This window comes from Pollicipes pollicipes, unplaced genomic scaffold (genome assembly GCF_011947565.3).
Source record: "Pollicipes pollicipes isolate AB1234 unplaced genomic scaffold, Ppol_2.1 Scaffold_7261;HRSCAF=8764_pilon_pilon_pilon, whole genome shotgun sequence".
Taxonomy (NCBI): domain Eukaryota; kingdom Metazoa; phylum Arthropoda; class Thecostraca; order Pollicipedomorpha; family Pollicipedidae; genus Pollicipes; species Pollicipes pollicipes.
This window is the reverse complement of record NW_023597054.1, coordinates 23,140,697-23,164,852: the sequence shown is the minus strand read 5'-3', so window position 1 is coordinate 23,164,852 and position 24,156 is coordinate 23,140,697. Positions and strand designations below refer to the sequence as shown.

The 24,156-nt window shown below is 50.1% G+C and overlaps 2 protein-coding genes across 3 annotated transcripts; both read right to left on the bottom strand.

Annotated features, from left to right (window-relative positions):
* Nucleotides 1–3: 3 nt before the first annotated feature.
* On the bottom strand, nt 4–5,162 carry LOC119112463 (vacuolar protein sorting-associated protein 37B). Of its 2 annotated transcripts, none has more exons than XM_037236661.1 (5): nt 4,934–5,162; nt 3,456–3,599; nt 1,552–1,726; nt 983–1,056; nt 4–644 (listed from the first exon to the last, which is right to left on the bottom strand). In XM_037236661.1, the coding sequence occupies exons 2-5, from the start codon at nt 3,597–3,599 to the stop codon at nt 294–296; spliced, it is 744 nt and encodes a 247-aa protein (XP_037092556.1). In that variant the 5' UTR covers nt 4,934–5,162; the 3' UTR covers nt 4–293. The 2 variants fall into 2 exon arrangements, with proteins under 2 accessions (XP_037092556.1, XP_037092557.1); XM_037236662.1 differs by having other exon boundaries at nt 5,059–5,162.
* A 5,341-nt stretch (nt 5,163–10,503) lies between these two features.
* LOC119112846 (U-scoloptoxin(01)-Er1a-like) lies at nt 10,504–19,516 on the bottom strand. The gene is made up of 5 exons (XM_037237138.1): nt 19,470–19,516; nt 18,227–18,289; nt 12,001–12,120; nt 11,398–11,477; nt 10,504–10,986 (listed from the first exon to the last, which is right to left on the bottom strand). Exons 2-5 carry the CDS (start codon nt 18,287–18,289, stop codon nt 10,887–10,889), a joined length of 363 nt encoding a protein of 120 aa, XP_037093033.1. The 5' UTR covers nt 19,470–19,516; the 3' UTR covers nt 10,504–10,886.
* Nucleotides 19,517–24,156: the final 4,640 nt, after the last annotated feature.

Here is a 24,156-nt window from a genome sequence, read left to right as displayed (position 1 = left end):
GCCCTGTCGTTTTAGTTGTATTCTGTCACACTGCATATCTGTATTAGTTAACATACGACATTCTAACACCAGCGGAAGAGGACATCACGGGCAGTAAACGGAGTCCCCCATACATGGTTAAATGCCGTCCAGACCACCCGCATCGTGCCCGCCGATTTTCCATCGTAGCTGTGGTCACGTCCCGCCCTGGCGCGCTCCGGACTTATCCGCTGCACAGGACAGGCAATCACAGGTGCATCAGCCGGCCGGCCGGCGGGGCGGACTGTGCGCCGGGCGGCACCGGCGGCCCGCTCTCAGTACCGCGGCAGCGGCATGCCGCCCGGCATGTACGGGTAGGGCAGCGCCGGCCCGGCCGGCTGGTAGCCGCCGGCCGGCGGGTACGGCACGCCAGGGTAAGGGGTGGCGGCGCCGTACGGCGAGGGCGCGGCCGGCGCCGGCGGGTACGGCGTGGCGACGGGCGGCGGCCCGCTGCTGGCCGGCAGCTGGTACCCGCCCCCGCCGCCGCCGCCGCCCTGCGAGCGCACCAACTCCTTCAGCTTGTCGGTCTTCACCCGCCGTGCGATGGCTACGCGCCGCTTCGGCAGGTACAGCTCCAGGAAGTTGTCCAGCGACATCTCGCCGTTTAGCATGGACTGCACCAGATTCTGGAAGCCGGGATACATTCCACTCAGTTGTAGAGCAGTTTTATTGCCACCAAATATACATTATTAACCCTAGAGTTCTACCGAGCTCTTCCGTCAGTTCTCGAGGTAAACCAACCAACCCCCCCGCTCGTGCACCACACGGTGTTCCAAATATGGGATATATCTGTTATATCGGCATCTATATTATGGCAGCTGATTGTGGTGTGACACATAACGGCCCTTCGTCATTTTGCATCATCAATGCAATAGAGGAAAAAAACAAACACCAACCGGACACATCAGCACCGGCAGTACCGCTACCGGTGCTGATGCCTTCATACCGCTCGTTCTAAGTTTACCTCAGACTCTTCCTCGGCTTCTGCCGCTGCTGTCTGTAGCAATGCCAGTGTGGTGTCCAGTGGCTGATCCACCACTGCCGAACACAACACGCACGTCTCACCGTCACACAAACGCCCATCAAACGGAGTGGCGGTGCGGCTGCCCCGCCTCGCGCCACAGCCGGCAATAGGCCGAGCTAGAGGCGCAGGGTAAGCAGCCGGACGAGAGCCGAGGCTCGAAGGCCGCGTGCAGTCAACACCAACCTCACGTCCACAGATGGAAAGAATTGATTTAAAATGCGGTTTGGTCAACCCGGATCTTGGAACGCTCACGCGCCCCTGGCTTAGGCCAACGTACACATTTGTTGGGAACGCACGTGGGGCGTGCTGGCGGAAAGCAAACTAGTGCACCTGGTCACTAGTACTCGTTTTACGGTAGCTACATAAAACACCCCAACACCAGCTCGCGAAAGGCCAGCGGCCATCGGTCGCAGGTCCAGATCATGCCAACAGAACATGTATAGACTGAAGCCGACTCGACGCAAACCGGTGGGCCGCTACGGCGGGCGTTCGAAGCAGTGTCGCCATACCGCTCAGCTTGTCCCTCTTGTCCTTGATTTCCTGCTGGAGCGCATCTGTTTCCTCCAGCAGCTGGCGCACCTTGCTCTTCAGCTCCATTATGCGGGGCTGCTGGGCCAGGTTATATTCGGCTAGTGACTTGTTGCTGCCGACGGTAACGTCCCGGGTGCTACGAAGCGACTGGATCTAGAACGCAGGCCACCACTTCGTCAGGACTCAACAAGGCAGAATAAGCGCCGGCCACTGTCGCAAATATGATGGGAATCAGACAAGTACAGACAAATTATGAAAATATCCGTAGCTAAAAGTTGCTAAAAATGTTAGAGTTATGCGCATTTCAACTATTTTAATTATGTATGTACGGATGGAAGCAGAGCATAGACCATTCCAGTCAAAACCTAACTTCTGACTTTGGCTGGTTGCAACATTTCGGCTGCGCCCTGCCTCAAGAGCGCGTATCCGAATGTAGTCAACGGCAGTTTCTGAAGAGCGGAAGGTGGACCGTAACACGAACTGAATGCGCTTTCCCTCGACAGGGGTCAGCGTAAAATGGATCACACTTCGCAGGTTATGACGTCTGAGCTCTGATCACTGAAGTCCCTACGTGATGCAACGGGGCACATCATTAATACTATCGGAACAGCAGGGACAGACTTTGAGCACATAAGGCGGCAGCAATGCACAATCCTCGCGAGTTTCCCCGAGAGCTCAGTATTATTCATAGAAAATTGTGCCCTACTTTACATCCCCACACAGTTCAACGCTCGTGTTGAACATTGTAAGTCCGAACACTAAGATGATGTCAATAACATTGTTATCAAGGTAAAGAAGAACGAGACTTTGCCGCAGACCCGGATCCCAGGTGCGAAACAAGAGCAGCATTACACTAACCATAGCCATATAAGGGAAATGCCTGATCCACTTTCGCCAGTACTTTCCCCCGAGAACATGTCCGCCGGCAAATAATCGCAAAACATAACACTCCCATCGTTTTGTTGAAAGATTGCATTTTGGCAGCAACCTTCCACTTCGAACATCATACGTTGCGGATCTTGGCAAAACAAGTCATATCCAGCCTCAGCCGTGTCGAGTGGCGCCGTTATCCACGCCATCTTCCTCAACTGCGACCTCATCCATTATGAACATTTCATTTGACGAGCGTTTGGCAGACAAATGTGCTGAGAATAGGAAGATTCTCATTGCGCAGCTTTTCCGATACAAACGTTATCTGTTACTGTTATGGGCGCAAAATAACCACAGTAGTCGGCGCGCCATAAAACTCCAATCAACAACAACAGGCTTTTTTATTTATGGATGGTATACACAAACTTTCGATTGGTGACCTTTGCTAATGGGGACACTGGGATGTAAAAACTTGTTTATAAACCTGATCTTTGCCAATGTGGACATTAGGACACAGTTAGTTGCTCATGATTCTTTCCTGACATGAACATTTTACTCACAAATTTAAGTATGAATATTTTCTGTTAAATGCATTTTCAATACAAATCCGACCCCTTTCGAAATTTTCCATTGTCAATTTCACCTATTACCTTGTTACAAACCCCTTCCATTCATCTCAAGTTTGAGAACTTCAGTCATGGAAGCCATACAGGCATACACTAATGGTGTACCAGCCAATCAACAGGTCATGATCGAGTCCATGACTTCGTGAAAACATCCCAGTATAAGGAGTGACCAAGTGGGGAAAAGTGAGAAAAAAACATGTGTATCAGGAGGCCATCCCCCATAAGTAACAAGGCACAGAGTGAAGACAAATTCTCATTTTGCTCTGACATTATTCCCTGCAACATGAAATACTTCCCAACATGTCTATGAATACCAGGAATGCAACCATCATCACATGACAGGCCCAGGAACAAAGTTGGATGATGAACAGGAGCAGAACTCTTACAGCAGCCAAGTCCTGGACTTTGCTGTCCAGCTGTTCATCATTGTTCAGCAGCTGCTTCAGTTCATCTGTGCTGAGCAGGTGCAGACTGAAGGTGCCCAGTGCTGACTGGACAGCTGCCTCCACATCAGATGGTGCAGCATACATCTGGCAGTCAGCAGATGGTCATGTGAAAGGCATACCATATTGTCATGTTCATGTGACATACTTGTTCCATGTAGGCTGGGAATGTTGTGCAACCTTCCCAGCATCCAACCCATCATGTTACAAGGAAGAAGTAATTTAAAGGGAGATTTCCACACTTGCATGGAGCTCTGCACTGGGAAAAGTACCTTGAAAACCATTTAGTGCAGTTCCCAGTCCTGCCCTTCATGAGAACTAAACCCTTCATTTTCTGAGCTACATCCCAACAGAGATGTGCAACCTATTTTGATAGGACCATTTGTATTGTCTAGGGCAGCCTTTTCCACTTTCAAACCATGTGCTCTAGCAATTTGTCACACTAGCTTGAGTCTGACAAGCCTACCAGAGAAATGATGGTTCAGATTGCTGTAACTAGATCAGCCATTTCTATTTCTTTTCAACTTGTGCCCATTGGTCATTCCATGCAATGCATTCAGCACATGTTAACAGCATGATGGAAAGGATGCAGCCACCTACACCATACCAATCAAAGAGCTATACACCTCATGTTGGAATGCATCCAACACAGTGATAAAATTGTGCAGAGATTTCCACAATTTTCCTGGAGAAGAAATATCAAAACTTCCACTTCAAATGGCATGTAAAATGTTGTCATGTAAAGTTCTACACACTGATATATCCAGCTCAAATAATATTGGTCATAAGTTATAATGAAATTTGTATCCTGCAAAGTACATGGCAGAAGCCTGTGGGTTATCAAACTTTAACACCATGATTCCTAACCATGTTTGTAACCACTTACAGCCACATTCCCCAAAAACAAATCCTGGCACAAATGGATATCTTTAGTGGATTCATTAAATAACAAAGCTTTTAGCACATCCACCAGACATACCAAAATTTCAAAATGTTGGCACTTGGAAGGATCAGGCAAAGGTCATAGCAATGTATTTTTGACATCACCAGACATGACACAATAAACATACTAAACAATGTCACCCTAAACATTTTGCAACCTGGAAGCTAATGAGCTGCCTTGAACCTGATGCAAGCTGTTGAACAGTACCATCTCTGATTTGCTACAGCAAAACATGCTCTTTTTAATTCTGGCAAATATGTTTGCCTGTCAGGTATAAATATTGGCATTGACATCAGAACTGGTATTGGTATTGGTATTGGTATTCACATTGCTATTGTGATCAGTCAGGTTTGATTCTAAGATGGCCACATGAGATTGTGTTGGTGTATGTTTAGCCAAGATCCTTGTCAGTCATAGTCTGTGTGCACAAAAATTCACTGTGCGGCTGACAGAACTCTTTTCCGCCCTGATGACTCACTGGATCAGGTTGAATGTAACCTTGTGAATTCGTTACCACTGATCCATTCTGGATGCGTTCACTTGGTATCTGCACACCACAATTCTGTACGACATTCACCAGCTTCAGCAGACTTCAGACCTTACTTGAAATTTTGAACAATCTGCAAACTACCAAGCATTTATGTGAAACGTCCCTCCCAGCCAACCCCAGCCCGCCACCGCAGCCTATGGCCCTGGGACGCAACTAGTTTACGTCACGCAAATGCAGTCCCAAACCCAGCCCGCATGAGTGGGGCGAAACTGTCCGGTGATTCTTCATGTTCGCTTAACTTTAGCGTGACGTCACTGGTGCGAAGACTTCAATGCTCGGCAGGCCGAGGGGCGTGTGATGCAAAGCTGAGAGGTAACCGGAGCATCAAAATATTCGCGCAAGTAGTGAAAAAACCGTGTGTAGAAAGTATATATGACCAGCGAGCCGATCACGTATCATCTCAAGGCAAAAATGGCGATGTCCATTGCAAGACTATGCGGTCAACCTTTCAAATGCAATGGTATGAAAAGTGCAGGCGTATTCACGAGACTTATTCGCGATCCAGAGGAATGAGCATCGGGCTGCCTTTGTCCGAAAAACCAATAAATTGTTTGTGTTAGGTGTATGTTACCAGCAAGCTGAGTGCGTAAAATTTAAAGGGAGTGTTTCACGTTTGCGGGGGGGGGGGGGGGTTGAGGTGAAAAGGCCATTTTGAGCATCATTCGGTGCAGGTCACGGCCCTGTCCTTCTTAGACCTAAACCATGTAGTGTTTTAACTACATGCCCGTGAAGATATTCATAATATTTCGTGCAGGCTACATGACGCGCGGCGCATCTAACCGCCGCGGGGCACATGCTTTTTTCGATGTGGGAGTACAGTTTTTGTTGCTATATTTGGCCCAGGTACGCTTTCCGCACAGGTGCGCCAGGAAGATCCATAGTGGGCGACCCTTTAAAAACACCGACCCCGTCGGAGTATGGGCTTATGGGAGTATGTGCGAGCACGGCTTTTGTTTGCTGCATTTGGCCCAGGCGTTCGTTCTGGCCATGCGCGCCAGGACGATCCAGAATGGGCGGCCCCTTAAAACCACTGACCCCCGTCGGAGGATGGGCTCGTTCAAACAGTACATGGACATGTTCAGACAGTCCAGTAACAGCGAGAGTCGGCTATCGGAGTGATATTGACACGGACGCGGTGACAGAAGGTTATGTCGGCCTGGCGCGCCGACGGCCGGGTGCTTGGCGCCTTTAGCTTTGCGGAATGTAGGCCCGGCGGAGAAATCGCCGGTCTTTCGGCGCTTGTCTGAGATTCCCGGCCTTTTTCCTCTTATGAGACAAATAAGGAGACGCGCTCTGTAGGTCTTTTTGGGACTGCGTGTTCGCATATCAATTCTTATCTTTTATATGTTGTGCACTCTTTTCGTGCTTACATCGTATTATAGAAATTAGCGTACCTAATATTCAAATATGTCGCTAACGCGTGTTGTTCAATGGCGTGTTGACTCCGACCTGGTATTGCTCTATGCGCTTCAATGAACAGTTTAAAAAATAGCAGATTAATGCATCAAGCGCGGCCTGAAATTTGTGCTATGAGACAGTACGCGGCGTGGGCAGGCTCATGCCTTTGACTTTGATATCTCTATCTCGCAAAGCTCATATACTGCGCACAGCTTGGGGCGACCGATAATTTTCCACGAGTGTAATGGAATCGCTGTTGTCACCACGGGCTAAATGCGCCACAGATGCTTTGCGTTATGACTTGTCGCGGGGAGCGATGGAGTAAGTCCTACGCGACACGTAGGCAGTTGTCTAGCCGTAGGTTGAATGGTCTCGCTCGCTATAGAAATCAGGGAGTTGGCTGTTGGTCGACCTCTCTGCAACTCACAGATGAGGTGGGACGCATTTCTGCATGTCAATGGTCGCTACATGTCGCTACATTGGTCGCTACATTGTACATGTGAGCCGGTGAGGGATTCCGGCGTGCCGATGTGTGATTCGGCGGCAAAATATTGTGAGCCGATGGGTGATTCCGACGAGCCGACGAGGGATTCCGGCATTATTCAGTAACGAGCGATTCAGCAACGAGGATGGGGTGGAGTGAAACGGCTGCTATCTTTCAGTTTTTGCGTGATGGTTTACTTTGTAGGTGGCTACACAAGTGTTTGCACTGTTGGTCAACGAAGCAAACCAAAGCATGCCAAAAAAAACAAAGCACGCACACAATGACGCTCTTCGACGCGTCGTTGTTTGCGAACGTCATCGTGCCTTGGAAAACATCGATTGTGAGTCAACTGACGGGTGCTATGTCTGGAAATTGTGCCCACGAACGTCAGATATGAACGAATCGACAGTTGCATTTTTATTGGCCTTGATCTCCACACGGGCAATAAAATGGCAGGATTTGCGTGACGCTATTATGGCGTCACGGATGCCTGGATGACCTTGGAATAGTCTCCGCAAAGTAATTTGCATATCTTCGCGAGCGTGTAATTCAGAAGCTAGAGTGACTCATGTCTTAAAAGGGACATGGCTGTGAACTGCACCGAACATCTTCAAGCTGGCTATTTAGTTCTAACCCCCATACACATATGAAATAATCCCTTAAGTAACAGCTGTTTTCGTCTTCTAATAGCATCTTCATGCTTACTGTATTTACGGGATCGCAGGGTAAAAAACTGCGTTCATATTCAGGTTTCATCCCATTATAGAAATAGGCTTACGTGAGCAGCGACGTGGGTTGCCCGGGTACAAAGTCAAATGGAAAAGACGAACAAACGTAGTCGAACGATTAAAAGTCGGCAGGAATCAAGTGAAATGGGGATATCGTCGAACGAAGAAAAAGCGATGGGAGGAAAATTTCACTCGGCAAAGATCGGAAAAGAAAAAAGTGGACATGGATAGATGACCGGAAAACACTTCACTAATGTGAACCAAACACTCCATGGTAGACATAAGCAAGGGCCTGGTGTTTGTAAATTAACTCGCGGGAACCAGGGAGTTAGGACTTGGTATCCATGAATCGTCCATGGAAACCAGGGGCACGGTTCTGATGTTTGTGAAAAAGCACTGGAAACAAGGAACAAGTAGTGTTAGTAGCGAAAAGAGCCACCGAGAACTAGGAAACTAGGGTGCCATGTTTGCAAAGCAAACGATAAAATCCAGCAACCAGGGGTGGGGTTCATGCGATAACCAAAGCCACAGCCAAGAATATGAGATCTGCTTTTCATAAAAGGGAAGCGAAAACCAGAAATCCTCATTGGTAAGCAGACAACTGTCTTCCCAGCACCAGGACTTACTTAAAAGAAATCTTCTACCAACGCTGCCGCTATGTTCCGCCTCCTGCCCTGCTCACGACGATCTCAGAACATGGCATAGGGACATTTATATCCATAGATAAAGGCTAGCAGGGCGCACAAAGCAGATGAGATGATATTACCTTAAGGTGCGTTGCATATGACCTGGGTGTTAAAGTTCAAAGGCCAGTCTCCTTCAAGGGCGTTTGCCGGGTAAGCGCGAGCGAACCCAAATTAGACGGCCAAGGATGCGAGACAGCAAAGCCCATCGAATCCACGGTCGCATGCGCGTGCAGTCGGCAGTAGCTCCTTTCATGACAGACGTCAATTTGCTAAGACTCCCCTGTTTTAAATGCTCTTGATGCCCGCTTGTTTACCCTTATTCGAACAGACGTTTATCCATGTCGAACAAATGTCCACGACCTTGTCTTCTAAGCAACAAACAATTGCGTGCAAAGTAAAGCACATCGGTAAGTGCAACCCTAGGCTGACCTATTTCTTGAACGGCGCCGAAATCGCAGTCGAGCCCACCGAGAAGAACCTCGGGATCTTCGTGAATCATGGGCTCAAGTTCCACGTGCAGACGGTGGAGGCAATCTTGAAGGCCAACCAGATGCTGGCGGCCGTGAGCCCGTTAGTTGCTAACATCGATGTTTACACGATGCTGCAGCCCTTCAAGTTCCTAATGCTCCAGTATTTGGAGTATGGCAACGCCACCTGGAGCGATCTGCAAAGTGGGCCATGAGCGACTGGAGCGGGTTCAGCGACGAGCCAAGCGCCCTGTCCACGAAGTGAAGCACCAGCCATACCTTGAAAGACTCGGACTCCTCCGGTTGCTTTCGCTGTACTGTCGTCGCCGCAGGGGAGACATGGTTAAAGTTAGGTTGGACTAAGTTAGGTTAGGTTAGGTTAGGAACCAAACCTAACTTAGCCTGACCTAACATGGTTTCGGAAGACCATAATACATCACATCGGGCATTTGGGTTTTGCAGTTTTTCGGCCAGAACCTAAGCTAACCTCTAACCCTTTAGATTTTGTCACTGTATTTGGTGTTTTTTTTTGTCATTTTGTCATCATAATTATCCTTAAGTATCTTAGCCGATGCGTGGCTGTTCCCGTGTTGACTGATGCCTGAAGCTCACATGGGCTGCCCGATATCCCTCTGTCTCACGACGGTGCTTCCAGACAGAGCTTTGGGCGTATGTCCCGCCGTCTGCCCGCTTCCAGACAACGTTCTGGGCATATGTGTCCCGCCGTCTGCCCGCTTCCAGACAGAGCTCTGGGCCTATGTCCCGCCGTCTGCCCGCTTCCAGACAGCGTTCTGGGCGTGTGTGTCCCGCCGTCTGCCCGCTTCCAGACGGAGCTCAGGGTGTGTGTATCCCGCCATCTGTCCGCTTCCGGACAGCGTTCTGGGCGTATGTGTCCCGCCGTCTGCCCGCTACCAGACAGAGCTCTGGGCATGTGTGTCTCGCCGTCCGCCCGCTTCCAGACGGAGCTCAGGGCGTGTGTGTCCCGCCGTCTGCCCGCTTCCAGACAGAGCTCTGGGCATGTGTGTCTCGCCGTCCGCTCGCTTCCAGACGGAGCTCCGGGCGTGTGTGTCTCGCCGTCCGCCCACTTCCAGACAGAGCTCTGGGCACGTGTGTCTCGCCGTCCACCCGCTTCCAGACGGAGCTCCGGGCGTGTGTGTCTCGCCGTCCGCTCGCTTCCAGACAGAGCTTAGGGCGTGTGTGTCCCGCCGTCTGCCCGCTTCCAGACAGAGCTCTGGGCATGTGTCTCGCCGTCCGCCCGCTTCCAGACAGAGCTCTGGGTATGTGTGTCTCGCCGTCCGCCCACTTCCAGACGGAGCTCCGGGCGTGCGTGTCTTGCCGTCCGCCCGCTTCCAGACAGAGCTCAGGGCGTGTGTGTCCCGCCGTCCGCCCGCTTCCAGACAGAGCTCTGGGCATGTGTGTCCCGCCGTCCGCCCTCGGCCGTCTAAGTCCCTGGCATTTGTATCCCACTCGTCCGCTCTGTAGTGAAGAAGACGAACATTTGCGTTATGTGAGTTAGGTCTTTATTAATTAAGAAATGTTGGGAATTTTCGATTGCAAAACAAACAGTGATGCCTCAATATGGGCTGTTAGGAAGAGCCATTCAAGGGTTTTGGCCTAAACAGAAGACTTTTCTAGAACGACAAAATAAGATTTAACTTCCGTTTTACATCGTCGTTGTGGCGCTCAAGCCTACTTTACGAGAGGACAAGCCTATCGCCAAATATGAGATACTTGCTGATTTCCGTCGTACGTTTATTATCAAGTTATTCAACATACAAGTCAACGACAGAATGGATGCATCACTTGCAACTCACATGCTAGGAAAATAAAGCATGAACAACAACAGCCGTGGCTTCATTTCATGCTTAATACGACACAACAGCACACAATTTCATTTGCGTTCAAGAGAGGTAGAATCACAACAGAACTCCGGCGCTGTACATGTGTAGACTTCGGCAAGCTCTCTACGGTTTTCAAGTAAGATGCATTGGACGCGGCCGCTTCGTGTCTTGAAATCGCTTTTGTCTCCTGCGGTGAGCACGTACACAACTGGTGAGGCACGACTAAAGCACCAAACTGACTTCACCGTCCGCACAACATAGTCCTGTAATACCGACGCTAGATGGGGTTGCCGTCAGCATCCTTGTACAGATCCGCGTTGTTCGCGGCCAGGTCGGAGGAGCTTGCGCAGTCCACGTTATACCACCAGTCGCAAACCCTGCAGGAAAAGCAGTCCTCAGTCGTCAGTGAGGTATGGGAAGAACTTTGAGAGCTCTTGATGAGTGCTCCCTCGTCAGTGATTTTTGATGAAATTGCAAGCGTGCACGCTGTGTAACAAACATCCATCAGTTGGAGAAGAAAACTGAGAAAATGCGTCTTGCATCCTCGAGATGCCTCGGCTGTGAAAGCTCCTGGAGTGGATGATTGGCCAATATCAGCATCCTTTTTGCACAACGAAATAAAAGCGATATGAAATTACATGTTTTCTATAAGCACGTCAAGAACGGGAGATATCATCAAAACTCCAGCGAAGCTCAGTATTGCTGTGCACGTTATTGCGCACCTAGGTAGTAATGCCGTTCGATGTTCAGATGCCGATACAGCAAAAGCCTATCAGGAACACGCTTACCTGTATTGTTGGTTGAAGACAGTCTGGTTGGGGCAGAGAAAACTGTAGCGTGCTGCCTCCAAGGTGCAAAAATGCCATACCTACCGAAACATGGTTGAGATGAGCCGTAAGCTATATACGAAAGTGAGCCTACCAACACAGCTTCATTTGTTCTTAGAACGAGCTGACAACGCACCACAACGCTGACAACGCAAGTTTTCATCGAAAACAATACAGAACAGGGGATATTTTCACTCGCAGACTTCTACTTTCCACGCAAAGTCCGTGACTCTATTGTATCCCTGCAGCGTGTTGGAATTTCTAGCGCATGGTGAAGGCTTCAGCCTCCGTTCACTTCTGCCTCAAGGACACAATCTTACATTGACTTGACGGTGTAAACATCAAGAATGACGCCGCTGATATATCCATGCACAATCACGAAATAATCTTAAATGGCCAAGCAGCAACACGTTTAATTCCTCACAGTTTTTCAAACACAGACGCACAGCCCGACATTGGCAGGCGATGGCTGCCTGCCGCCCGTCGATCGGCGCCGCGTGTCCTGCCGTCGCGGCCGTTGGCGTCGCGCGGCACCGTGACCTCTGCTGACCTGTGGCCACTCACCTGGCACTGGAAGTCGACGTCGGCGTAGTAGCCGGGCAGTTGGCCCTCGCAGGTGAACGCAATGTTGTCCGGCACGCTGGCGTACGTCGGGTATGAGTCCGAGCCCACCTGCCGTTTCGCCTGCAACACCACAGTACTGCGAGCTGGCAGCCAACGGGATAGCACCGAGCGCGGTCGGGAGGAGCAGTGACGTCGAATGCAAACAAACTGATGTGAACGAGCTGCACTACGTCATGTCCAGTGGCGAAAAATGCGATGGCGTGGTTTGGTACAGAGGACAAGTGACGAGTGATCCAATAATAAACGCGGTAGCACACAACGTTTTAAAAATGGTTGGTGAAAGTACTTTATACCGTTTTGGAGCCAACAAGAGTCATATGCTGATGTTTGATTCGACTCATTTTTAGGCAAACCTACCTTCATACTGTGTATGCACTTAGAGAGCAAGGACTGATCCAACAATGAACATGTATGATGGACGAGTTTCAGAGACTCAGCCTACAGCCAGACATTTACCCCAGGACAAAAGAAAGAGGGAGAAAAGCTCTGCTCTGTATCATAGTCAGGTGCGTCGCAGCTTCACAACGATCTGGTACGACGTATCAGCCCCCGAATCCGGAGCAACAGCCCCCGAGTCCGCCAGCTCGTACGGAGCACCAGCCCTCGAGTCCGCCAGCTCGCACGGAGCACCACCAGCAACAAAACACCAGCTACAGGACTGAAGCCTGTCGACGGTTTCAGACAAACGCGTTGTGGATCCCTTCGCACATTCCTGTGGTGTGAACGGCGATCGGTTTTGCACTCAAGAGGGCAGAGATGTGGATGGCATTAGCACATGTTTCGACGAGGGTTTTCGGGCCATCCTTGAGATCCACTCCGCTATAACGATCCTCAGTCTGTAGCGCTTTATCGTAATCGCTATGGTGTGTAAGTGTCGTTGCGATTACCACGTTTGTAATCAGCGGAGCCGATCGCATCACACCGCACCAGATCCTCGGTCCCATCCCAGCCCCGAGGCCGCATCCCTCCTCCGTTTCACCACAGCGCGGGCTAATTTCCCAACGCTGGCGCGGCGGCGCGGCGCTGCGCCGGGTTTGTCTGACCCGGCAGAGGTCAGAGGTCACCGAGAGGGTGCGCGTCGGCGCCGCCGGCTCCGCCCACTCACACCACTGACGCAACGACCGGGAGCGCCGCCGCGCCGTGCCGACCAACCGACCGCGCCCCTCGCCGTCACGGACGGCTCCGTGACGGTCTGGGTGACGGATGTGGCAGGGTGCGTCACGCCGCTCCTGCTCCCGGCACGTCGGTGACGGTATATCGATCGTAGTCCGCAGCCGGCGAGCCGCCGTGCATGACGGTCTGCCTGGAGGGTGGCGAGCCTCGGCCTCGCCATGATGCTATGCGTCTCCAGGGATCATTCGCGACGTTTCTCAGACGGGTCCGCTTTCTGAATGAACTCAGACCCGTCTACGTGGCGCTGGCGTAAAAACTACGGACGACATGTGGTCGCTACGTTTGCAAAACACAGCGGTATGCCTGGTGATTCTGTTCTGCGGGTTGGTTTGTGCGGCCAACCATAGCCCTTCTTTCGCACTTTCGCTTTCTGCGCCCTTGAGCCGCGTCGCTCGGACGGCCGCCCTTCCGTGCGCGCGTCTGCGCCGGCTCGTTCCGGCACCGCAGGTGACCTCCACACGGACGCAGGGTCGGCGTCGCCTGTGACCCTCGCCGGATCGGGGGTCAGCGCCCCCACGCCGCCGACCCGCGGTGAAAGGTGGACGGCGCACAGGTCACGCCCGCCGGCGCGATTGCTCCAGTCGAGTGCGCGGACGATGGAAGGGCAGCGCGTTCCCGGGTCACGTTGAGGTCAGCCGAGGGTCAGCTGAGGGTGAGCGGCAGGCGTCTGATAGCCAAACGATACGTCAGCGCTCTGAAAGCACCGCTCTGACCGTGACATCTTCGGCAATTGGCTTCGCTTCAAGTCTTTGACTTCTGGTCTGAGAGATCATCCGATATGTTTCAATTTGTTTGAAGGGTCTTGTTTCGTGGGCAAAACAAGTCCTTTTCTCCGCTTGACTACGTAATTATGAGCCACAAATCCAAAGTGAGCGGTCAAATCCAAGTTTTCCGAGTGGCCTCACCAGCACGGCGGCGGGCGGGCTGCCCCGCCCCTCTCACCATTCGTGCACCCCAGGCCGGTGCTGACCGTGGGCGGTCAGACCCCCCGCCACACACACACACACACACACAGTCCCTTCCGCCGCAATGCCGAGGCACTCTGCGTGCGCTAACGTAACTAACGCGCGCCGGCCCGGGCCCGACACGCGCCCCACCCACGCGCCTCTGCCGCCGGCCCGGTCCCGTCACGGCTGTGACGAGTGCGTACCGCGCGCCCGTGCTGGGAGCGAGCGTTTTGTCGAGATGGCAGCGCCTAGGTCGTAAAGGCACGACCGTGAGCGCCTGCAGCAGGGCGTGCGCACATTCCCATGGGGTCATCTGACGGCTTTCAGATGGGGCGACGCGGCGATCGGTTTGATTGGCGCCTGTCCTGTTCGGTTGAGGCATCCCGGTTACGTTCTCTTCCGTGATGGCCGCCCAGCTGGCGTTTCGTCACGGGTCAGTGCTCGGGACAAATGACAGCCTTGAAGCCCTCGGAGAAGTCGCATGTTGTGATGGAGTAATAATTGCTCGGCCCTGGGCGAGACGCTGCCTCGGAAGATGGCAATGGTGGAACAAGTCGCCACGCACAAACATCAACATCATCAGGTGATTTGAATATTTTCGGGACCTCAAATATGCTTGTGTTTGCTGGCCTAGCCTAATTTAGATGCGTGGATTCCATTTAATTATGCGGCCCCTACCGGTAAAATTGTCACTCACTTTCGAACTAACGATTTCAAACGAAACAATTCTCATTTACATTTGTGAAAGCATGTACGGCTTATCCGCGCTAAAGCTGTCTGCAGACTCAGTACTAACTGAACTTCCCGTTTCGACCTTCATTGGCATGATGCTGCTACGATCGTATATCGGTTCCAACAGAGCCGGCGGACGGATCAGGGCATGCCCACTGTAGTCTCGGAACGCCGAAGTCCACTGGGCCCGCATACGTGTTTTGTGTTTAGCATATGTTCAGGGTTTATCACATGTTTAACAAGTATATCTCCCTGAAAAGCATCTAGCGTTCATAGGTCTGCAAAATGAACAGTATCTATAGCTGCAATATCTGCATTTTCCACATATCTAAATCATTAATATCTGCAATATCTGCCGCAAAAATAGAAATCTGTTACGCCAAAAATCAAATATCTCTGCACAATGGTTATGCGTCTTACGCTTGCGGAAACACAATTGGAGTGAGGAGACCCACTGAAGGCCACAGAGCTTCGGAGAGAGAGAGAAGGCCGTCGCCGGATGGCCAGGGATGACGCAAGCGACGCGCAGCACAGCCCGGCCGTGCGTGCTTTGTGTGCACTCTGCCGTGGTGTATACTGCTCTCCTCGGGTCTTCGTGACCGCTCACAGGGCGTCATGGGAAACCGAGGACGAACGCAGAACAATTGTTAGGTTGCGTGAGGCCGTTAGCCGGGCGTAATTTGTGAATTTTTACGGATGAGGTGCGGTGTTATTCTGAAGGCCTTTCTTCATTGTCCGTTGCATAACGTTCTCCGACAAACAATGGTAATAGCAGGAATGCTATGTGTCTCATGCAGTGAAGATCGGTGCAGGCGACAGTGAGAACAAACGTTGGCGGATGCAGCCGTCTCTGGCTGACACACGACGTTGAGAAATCGGGCACTAAATTGGATTAGATGAGCCAAACGTTTCTCATTTGGCCCAGTTTTGTGAAGCCGACATGTAACAACATCAAGCTCTTATTTTTTCTGCAAATTGGCCATGGCCGCGGTGATTTTGAACTGGCAATATTGGGATGCTACCTCCAGTAAGCACGGTGGCCACGTTGTTGTGCCCGCGACGCTACAAGCACTCTTTTAAGGTCGCAAACCTATCGACAGCAGTAGGTTCGGCCCCGTCTTTGCAGGTGCAACATAAACACTTTGATGTGACACACGTAAACCACATGTTGCCCACAAGAGATGAGTAAATGGCTCTGTGATACAGGGCTTAGGCCACGGCTCGCCAACTGCGGCTCGACTCTGCCTGAGTCGGCGAAAATGGGTCCAAATGAGGCTCACAAAAAGAGCACCGTTTGTTCACCAGCAAGGGTGAGCTATTAGACGGCCACTTACCACATCGGACCGGGCAGACAGCGCACTGGGCCATCAGGTGAGACAACGCATCCACCGAAGCATGCTCTTTTACGTGATCCTGGTGGTTGGGTAACGATGGCGTGGGTCACACTTTCGTTCGTACGCCAAAAACTCCGCAGGGATCAAAGAGTTGTCACATACTTTGATAAAAAGCTTAAGACATGCGGAAGCAATGCATGCGTTTGACATCATCCAGTTGGACTTGGTACATTATTCCGCATCAGAGCGTCCCTTCTTGCGACTCTGGCAGACCATCACGACCCGCAGGCCGTATGTGAAGCTCGGGAAGAAGGTCCGCTCAGCTCCACAAGCCTACTCTCTAGCTTGGCCGCAAACCTAATGCATACGGCAGAAGAAACATGTTCTGATATCCAAAAAGGCATTATTGTGTTGAAAAAGGAATCAATGTGTTGCTCAACACTGAAATATACCGCTGAGTCACACTATTTGGCTTTGTTACCAACACAGCTTCAATTTAAGGTCGTAAAACATGTTTTCCTGAATGCGTAGGCAACATTGGCATTAGACCAGCCAGCAATCCGTCAGTTAGATTGAGGACAGTAAACAATGACATGATTACAATCCGAATCATTTGAAAGTACAGCAATCGCTAATACATATCATGCATTCATGTAGCGTACCCACCATTATACATAGGATTGACATCGCCGTTGTATTTGAGGATATGGCTAGCACACATGTGCATGAAAGGCAATTTAAAGCGGATTTCTTGAAATGCATAAAATCATGTCGCAAGCCAGTCAAAATTGAGCATGTTAAACGTCCCGGATCTGTAGCAAAGTCATATCCGTTATGCTACGCATCATTCCCGTCAGCCCGTGTTAGCTGCGGACCTATCAGCATGCCCCGGATGAGACTGTCTAATCGCCTGTGAACTGAATGGCTATTTCGCCGCTGATCGAATGTACCGTGCATTCCTCGGACGATGATTCCGAAAAACCTTAGCGCTTGGCCCGCTACGTGAGTGCATCCCGGCCGAGCCAGAGCCCAGGAATGAGAGCAATACTCAAACGCACAGGGAATGGCCCTGCTGCGGGAGTAAGACTCTATGGCACGGGGACTAGCCCTGCAGCGAGAGTAATGCTCTATGGCGCGGGGACTAGGCCTGTAGAGGGAGTAAGACTCCATGACACTGAGACGAGCCCTGCTGCGCGGTAACACTGTATGACACGGGGACGAGCCCTGCTGGGAGAGTAATGCACCAGGGCACGGAGACCAGGGGCTGTAAGGCACTCCGTCACGGCAGCTTAATAACCCAGAAATAAAGCCAGTGACTAGCCAGCCTGAGGGCCTGAACAAAGCCCAATTGGTCTTTTCGGAGTAACCAGGGCTCTTCCAAGCCCGACCAACGTAACCTTTACGCCAGAAATGTGCTGACTGTCACAGTAAACGGCACATTTAAGCTGGCACAGGCACATTGTTAATGACATGCCGACACATGGTCCTTTGGATCAGATGCTATACATAGCAGCAGTCGGAAACAAATCTGAGGTAACTCTTAGAATATTATTAGCTGGCACTCATCAGTGACGCCACAGCACAGTACATTGTCATGACTTTAGAGCGGTTTGTTTTGCAGAATAAGCGTAGTGAACGCATCATCATCTGCAGCCAAAATTTGACGACAGTACGACTAGACTTTTGGCCGGGCTCCAAAAGAACGCCTGGACGAGGACGACAGTTATGTGCCCGACTTTCTCCATGCAAAGCTGTTAGTAAAGTGGTCAAAAATGCGATCATCTTGGACTGAAACAGCGCCATCAGATAAGCAGAGACCGTTATTATGTGTATTCATGCGCGGATATGCGTAACTGGCGGACTGCATGGTGCAGGCAGTAAGCCTGCTCACGAAAGGATGAGCTCGGTTTCATAGCTGCATTTGTGTCACATCCCTGGGGCTGATCTGCTGCCTATTTAGTTGCCACACCGTGTACTCACCACATGGGCTGACACGGCGACGATGGCCAGACCGAGCAGGAGAGCAGCGCGTACCCGTGACATCTGAGGGACAAACCCGGGTCAGATCATCTGGGAGGCAGGCGACAGACATATGACGGATGGACCCGGGTCAGGTCAGCTGGGAGGCAGGCGACAGATATCTGACGGATGGACCCTGGTCAGATCATCTGGGAGGCAGGCGACAGATATCTGACGGACAGACCTAGATCAATCAGCATGGGGCAGCACAGGTCAGGCTGTGGCGAAACATCAGATGGTGTAGTAAGCGTTTGCTATTGCAGTAATCAGTGAGCATCATTAATGAATGTCATGGTGCAACTTAGGTCCAGGTGACTGTAGCCAGCAAAGGTCAACGCAGGTCACGGGTCAGGATGAAATCGGTGGTCAGCTGACTGCCAGCGAAAGGTTTAGGGAAAAATGAACATTTCAAGCCGGTTTTTCAGAATTGCATGCACTATGAACACACATCAGGACCAAGGTTGAAAAAAATGTGGCATGTGCTCTTACTGATGTAAGTTGCGCGTTACAGGGAGCTTAATCAAGGTCTCCGAAAGAAAAATTTGTGTATTTGTCTTATGCTTCAGCATGCCGACATAATGTGAGCTTATGTCTGGGAGTCCACGGTCGATTCAGACGTTACAGACCCAGAAAGAAGACGGACGAATAGATCGGGAACTGATCGGGAACTGATCGGGAACTGATCGGGAACCAATGGATACCGATTGGAGTTGTATCGGATTGGAAATGGGCCAGACCGAATGGATTGGAGTGGGTTGAAGAGCCCTATACCAAGGTAAAGGAAAAATGCTACGACACAAACACAAATTGTTTTGTGATACTGCATGCTAAACTGCGCTCGAGTTCTATCCATTCCTCTAAATCACTCTGCAGAAATGTTCTTCTTTTGACGGGTGGCAGTGATTGGGCTTTGACTTCGCGCAAATGGCAGGTTGGTGTCTAAAATGGATTTTAAATGGTTCGGGTGTCTGGGAGATCGATAAGAATAAAAAACACAGCCCATAGATACCTATGTCATCCGTTTACGTTCCACCTTAAATACATTTCAGCCAATGTGTTAAACGTCTCGTGTGCAGCGTCGGTTACTTTTTTGTCCAATATAGGTGCTGAAATCCTTCGATAAACCATTTCATGTCCGCTAGCAATTCTCTTACCGCATATTCTTACAATGCCTTGCATGTTCGGCCTGAACCCAGAATCTTACCTTAGGCGTCTGGGAGAGATGAGGTGCTCCCTGCCGACGTCTCTTCCCGTCTACTGGTGCCCGCCATGCCTTTCCCTTTATACCGACGCACGGCGGTCACGTGACTGGCGCATCCGACGGCTTCCACCACGTGCCGCGAGCGTCTAGCAGGCCGGCAGGCGTCGCGTCACCGACGCGCTGGCCGCGGAGTCGACCGGCGGCAGGACCACACGAGTCAGCCCGTCGTGTCGAGTCGATCCAGCAAATGATCCGTCGACATTTGATATGCATGCGGTGCGAGTTCTCGTGAAAATGGGTAACAACCTTAAATTTGGATAATTTTAGGACTTGATCAGGGTTTATTTTTGTCTTTCGCTGTTTTTCAAGCAATTTTGCATGCGAACAAGAGATCTTATTATTAGTTGCATTGTTTAGATCAATGCAGTTGCAAATCCAAAGAGCCATTTTAAGCCCACCAAAAACTTTGAACAGCGAAAATGTTAATATTGTGCGCCTTTCATGTACCCCACGGCACCTTAATACTGCATCCCTCAGCATTGTCATAATGGTTGAGCATTCCTGTCTTTATGCGCTTTGAATGCTTGGATTTTCTCTTTTTAACAGGTTTTCGTGTCTTATATCGCAACTTGGCGGTCAGAGGCACAATCAGACTCCCATGCGCCGAATACCTTACCGTTTACAATTCATGTGGCCGAACGAGCTTGCACGCCGCACTGCTGTGATAGAAATCGCCGTGCGAGCCGAGTATGTACCGATTCATTATCTGCATTTACTACCCATTTATGCAACATTCTGCACACGATCCCGTCCAAATGTCAATTTTTTCTAAAGAGTTGCAATCACAAATTTTTGCGTCGCCAACACACCACCTGGATCGCTCAGTCCCCACCGGTAAATGTTTTAAGTAAAGGAACCGAACACACACGTGCCGCATGTTGCCGTCGGTCAATAGGATTTATTCAGCTTCAGTTCGTAACTGCGAAAAAACATAAGCAACAGTAACGATCGAACACATTGCTCGAGGCCATTGCTTTGAGAAATGTCAAAGAAAGTACATAAGTCGAGGTACCAGCTGATTCGAGAAATTTTCATCAAATTGAATGCTATCAAATTAATAGTTTTCCAATACCTCAGTTTCTTGTTAATAGGTGCATCAAGAAATGTTTGCAGCTACCTTAACACGCGCTCGGGTGGGGGGGGGGGGGGGTCCGTTTTTCAGAATAGTTCTTGAACGGCGCGGAGTAGCCACGCCAAATTTTGCATAGCTGTACACAATTAAATAGCGGATTGTTTGGCACAAGAAATTAAATATACCTTGTAAGGCCGCTGACCTAATGCAGGTCAAAGTCAGGCCACGGTTTCAGCGAAGGTAATTTCCAGAGAATCGTTCAATCTGATACAACAACGGAGTGTTTGACGAAGTCATGCATCTCTGAGATGCTTTTTCAGGTACCACAAATATTAAATGATCAAATTAGGTTGACCTTAGGTCATGTATAAAGGTCAGACCAGGGTCAAAACCAACCTGGTTTATTACTCCAGGGCTTGCTGTATGAGATGGTTTCTGGTGGTCATTTCAAATTTATTGACAGGAGGAACCGCATTATACATCTTCCATTGACTTTTTACAGAACAGAACAGATCATTGACCTAAGATGACCTGGGTCGACATTTTGTTTTAGGAACATACTGCCTAGCGTAATCTTTTTCGCTTATTCAAATGCAAAACTCAGAGCAATCCTGCACGATTTTGGTCCCCATGGCCTTTAAAAGGTCAAACAAAGTCACTGACGTCAAATGGGCTTGTGATCTTTTGCTTAAAAACAGTTGCTTGGTTCTGGGGGCACTTTGGAGACCAACCTGGAATATGATCTTGTTTGACCTTATTTGACCTGAAGGTCATGGCCTATGAAGCACCAACTTTGACCTAAGCGATTTCACGTACAGATCAAAACACTGTAAATTTAGTGTTTCTAGCTTTCTTAGTTCTCAAGATCTCAGGGGGTCAAATTGACCCCCACCCGAGCGAAAGGTATCTAGCCGGCCACCCGGGCGCGTGTCAAGGCTTAAAAACTATTTTAGGATAACACGAGGGAAGAGCAGATTCTCCCCACACTCTCCTTTCTTCAGTGCCTTTATAAATAGCGGAGGGTATAAGCGGCTGCCAATAACAGCGTACATACAAGAAGCATACTTTTGTCACAAATAAAAGTGCACGTGTAGAGACATCACCAGAAAATGAGAGCGGCAAAGCTTCAACGGGCATTATGTTGAGCATAACTCTCGAGCTATAAGTTATCACTTTTCGCGTTTTATGCCTGCTGGTATCAGGTATATCATCAGAGGTGATATTCCCGAGGAGTTTGTAGTTACCAGGATGGGCATTAACATGAAATATTGGTGGGACAGGCCTGTTAATATCAAGTCTTATGATTATGTCAGCTGCTATGCGACGACGCCTGTCCACCATTTCAACACGCACTGTGGAAACGTAAAACGCACGAGAAGTGAGATCAGGAAACATGCCACAAGGATAGCATGCATTCTCTTTTATCAGGCAAATTGGATACACTAACAAGAGCTGGTTGGCCATGTGGTCTTGGCCTCTAATCGAAGTGATATCCTTATTTAGTATCCCTGCATCAGTCAATGACAAAAATGACTAACAGTAAACTTCCTGCAATTGTTTCCGTGCTTAAAGCTATGAGGAATCAAAATCATGGCAAATCGCTGTTTGCTTGATAGGACCGAACATTGATCCCCCTTACACCTTGTTGAAGCGTGTCATTCACGTTTTGGAATTAGGTGACTTTAGTAAATACCTTTTCCGCAATATCTTGGCAAGGTAGACATAACTGATCAAGAAAACCGAACCAAAGGCAGAATTTACCCAAAAACGCATATTCCTGCGATCGCCACTGACACGAAAACCTGCATACGGACAGCTGATCCCTTCATGCGGGAATCATATGAGATGTGGGCTATATGGCTATTCATACTGCTCATATGGATGCCTGACCATCTTTGATCCAAGGCGTTTTTTTGACGGTATGTTAAAAATATGTGGGGTTGCATTTTTGTCGGACTGTTTACCCCTCTCAGTACAACACCTCTAGAGTTTCCAATGTGTTTTAGATCGGAAAAGAATTCACAGCTCAACGTTGGTTTGAGCCCTCAAATAACAAAATCAACCTGCTGGATTGCGGGCTCTCCTAGAGATTGCCCCAGCACAAGTATGGTTCCATCACATTTCGAATACAAATAAGTGACAATAAAAAGTTTAGATAGGACTGCTTTTAAAGGAATGATCGGACTCTTACGTTAGAAAACCCAAATGCTATATTTCGGTAGTATTCTGACTTCGATGTCATTTAACTTGGTACGCAATACTCATTTCAACAAGTGAATGTTGGTTGGCGGAGGAAACTCCTACACCCTGCGAACCATCACCAGACCGACACTGCAGCTTATCCATGATGCTTAAAACACCCAGCGGAGCCTCTCAGATTTCCTTTCGCGTGCGCTCAAGCAACTTGCAACACTATCTCCCTGGAGTCGTCCAAGGTGGCAGTATCCCACTTGTGGTAGCTTGTGACCGCTTCATCGCTACGTTTCCGTGTCACCCGAGCAGTTGACCCTGGCGGGGCCATTCCAGCCCGACTCCAAGCACCGGCTCCTGGCCGCGTCCGAGTGACCCGGCGGCCGGGAGCGGCGCCTCGCTCGGCTGCAGCGGGCGGGCGGCGGCCGTCGGGGCCGGCCGACAGGCAGCGCGCCGGTGGATGGCGGCATTTAGCGACGCACGGGTCACCGAGGGCCACGCTCCCGTCACGAGCGGACGCCGGCGAAATGGCCCCCCAACCTCCGCACGGCGCGCGGCCTTGGCGAAACGCATGGCGAGCCGTGAGGCAATCGGCCGGCCGGCCAGGGAGTGCAGCCCGACGTTTAGTACCGGTGCGACGACGGCAGGATGACACGAGCTTTGATTTATCCGGCTACCCACCCGCATTGTGATGTCGTCGATAGCCATGGATGGGTAAGACTGTCACGAATCGACTGTCCTGTTACCAGGAGCTCACAGGCTAAAACGGCTGCCGCTTTGGGGTTGTTCGCTGCTTGTAGCTGGTAGGATGTGGGGGAGGGGGGGAGGGGGGGGGGGGACGCGCAGGCGACATTCTTTCCGCTAGCTGCATGCGTTACAGGTCATGCAATCAAGCCACAACTGCTTAAAACAAAGTGTACGATAAATGGATGATAACAAGACATAAGAAAAACATAAAAAAGGCATAAAAAAGACATAAGAAAAACACAAACGGCATAAAGCTTCATTTGTAATGTTTATAGCTTAGCAAGGCAAATTCAATTCATCGTCTGCTGCCAGCTAATCAGCTCGGCTAAATACATGGTACTGTGCTGGTTTGTGCACTACTGTACGATTGAATTGTGCTTGTCTTCCTCGTCCATTGTCTTCTTTATCTTTATTACTATTCTTTTAGATTCACGAAAAGCCTTGCAAGTATTCGAAGATGCAATCGCAATAAACTGACCTGAACTGAACAGCTAGCTAACTTTCCATAGTTTTGGTGAACATGCCCCTTACTTCAAAGACAGCTAGCAGCATATCTGACAGAAATTCGCATTGTGCCGCCTTGGATTGCGTTGCTACAGGGTTACCTATGCACAACAGGCC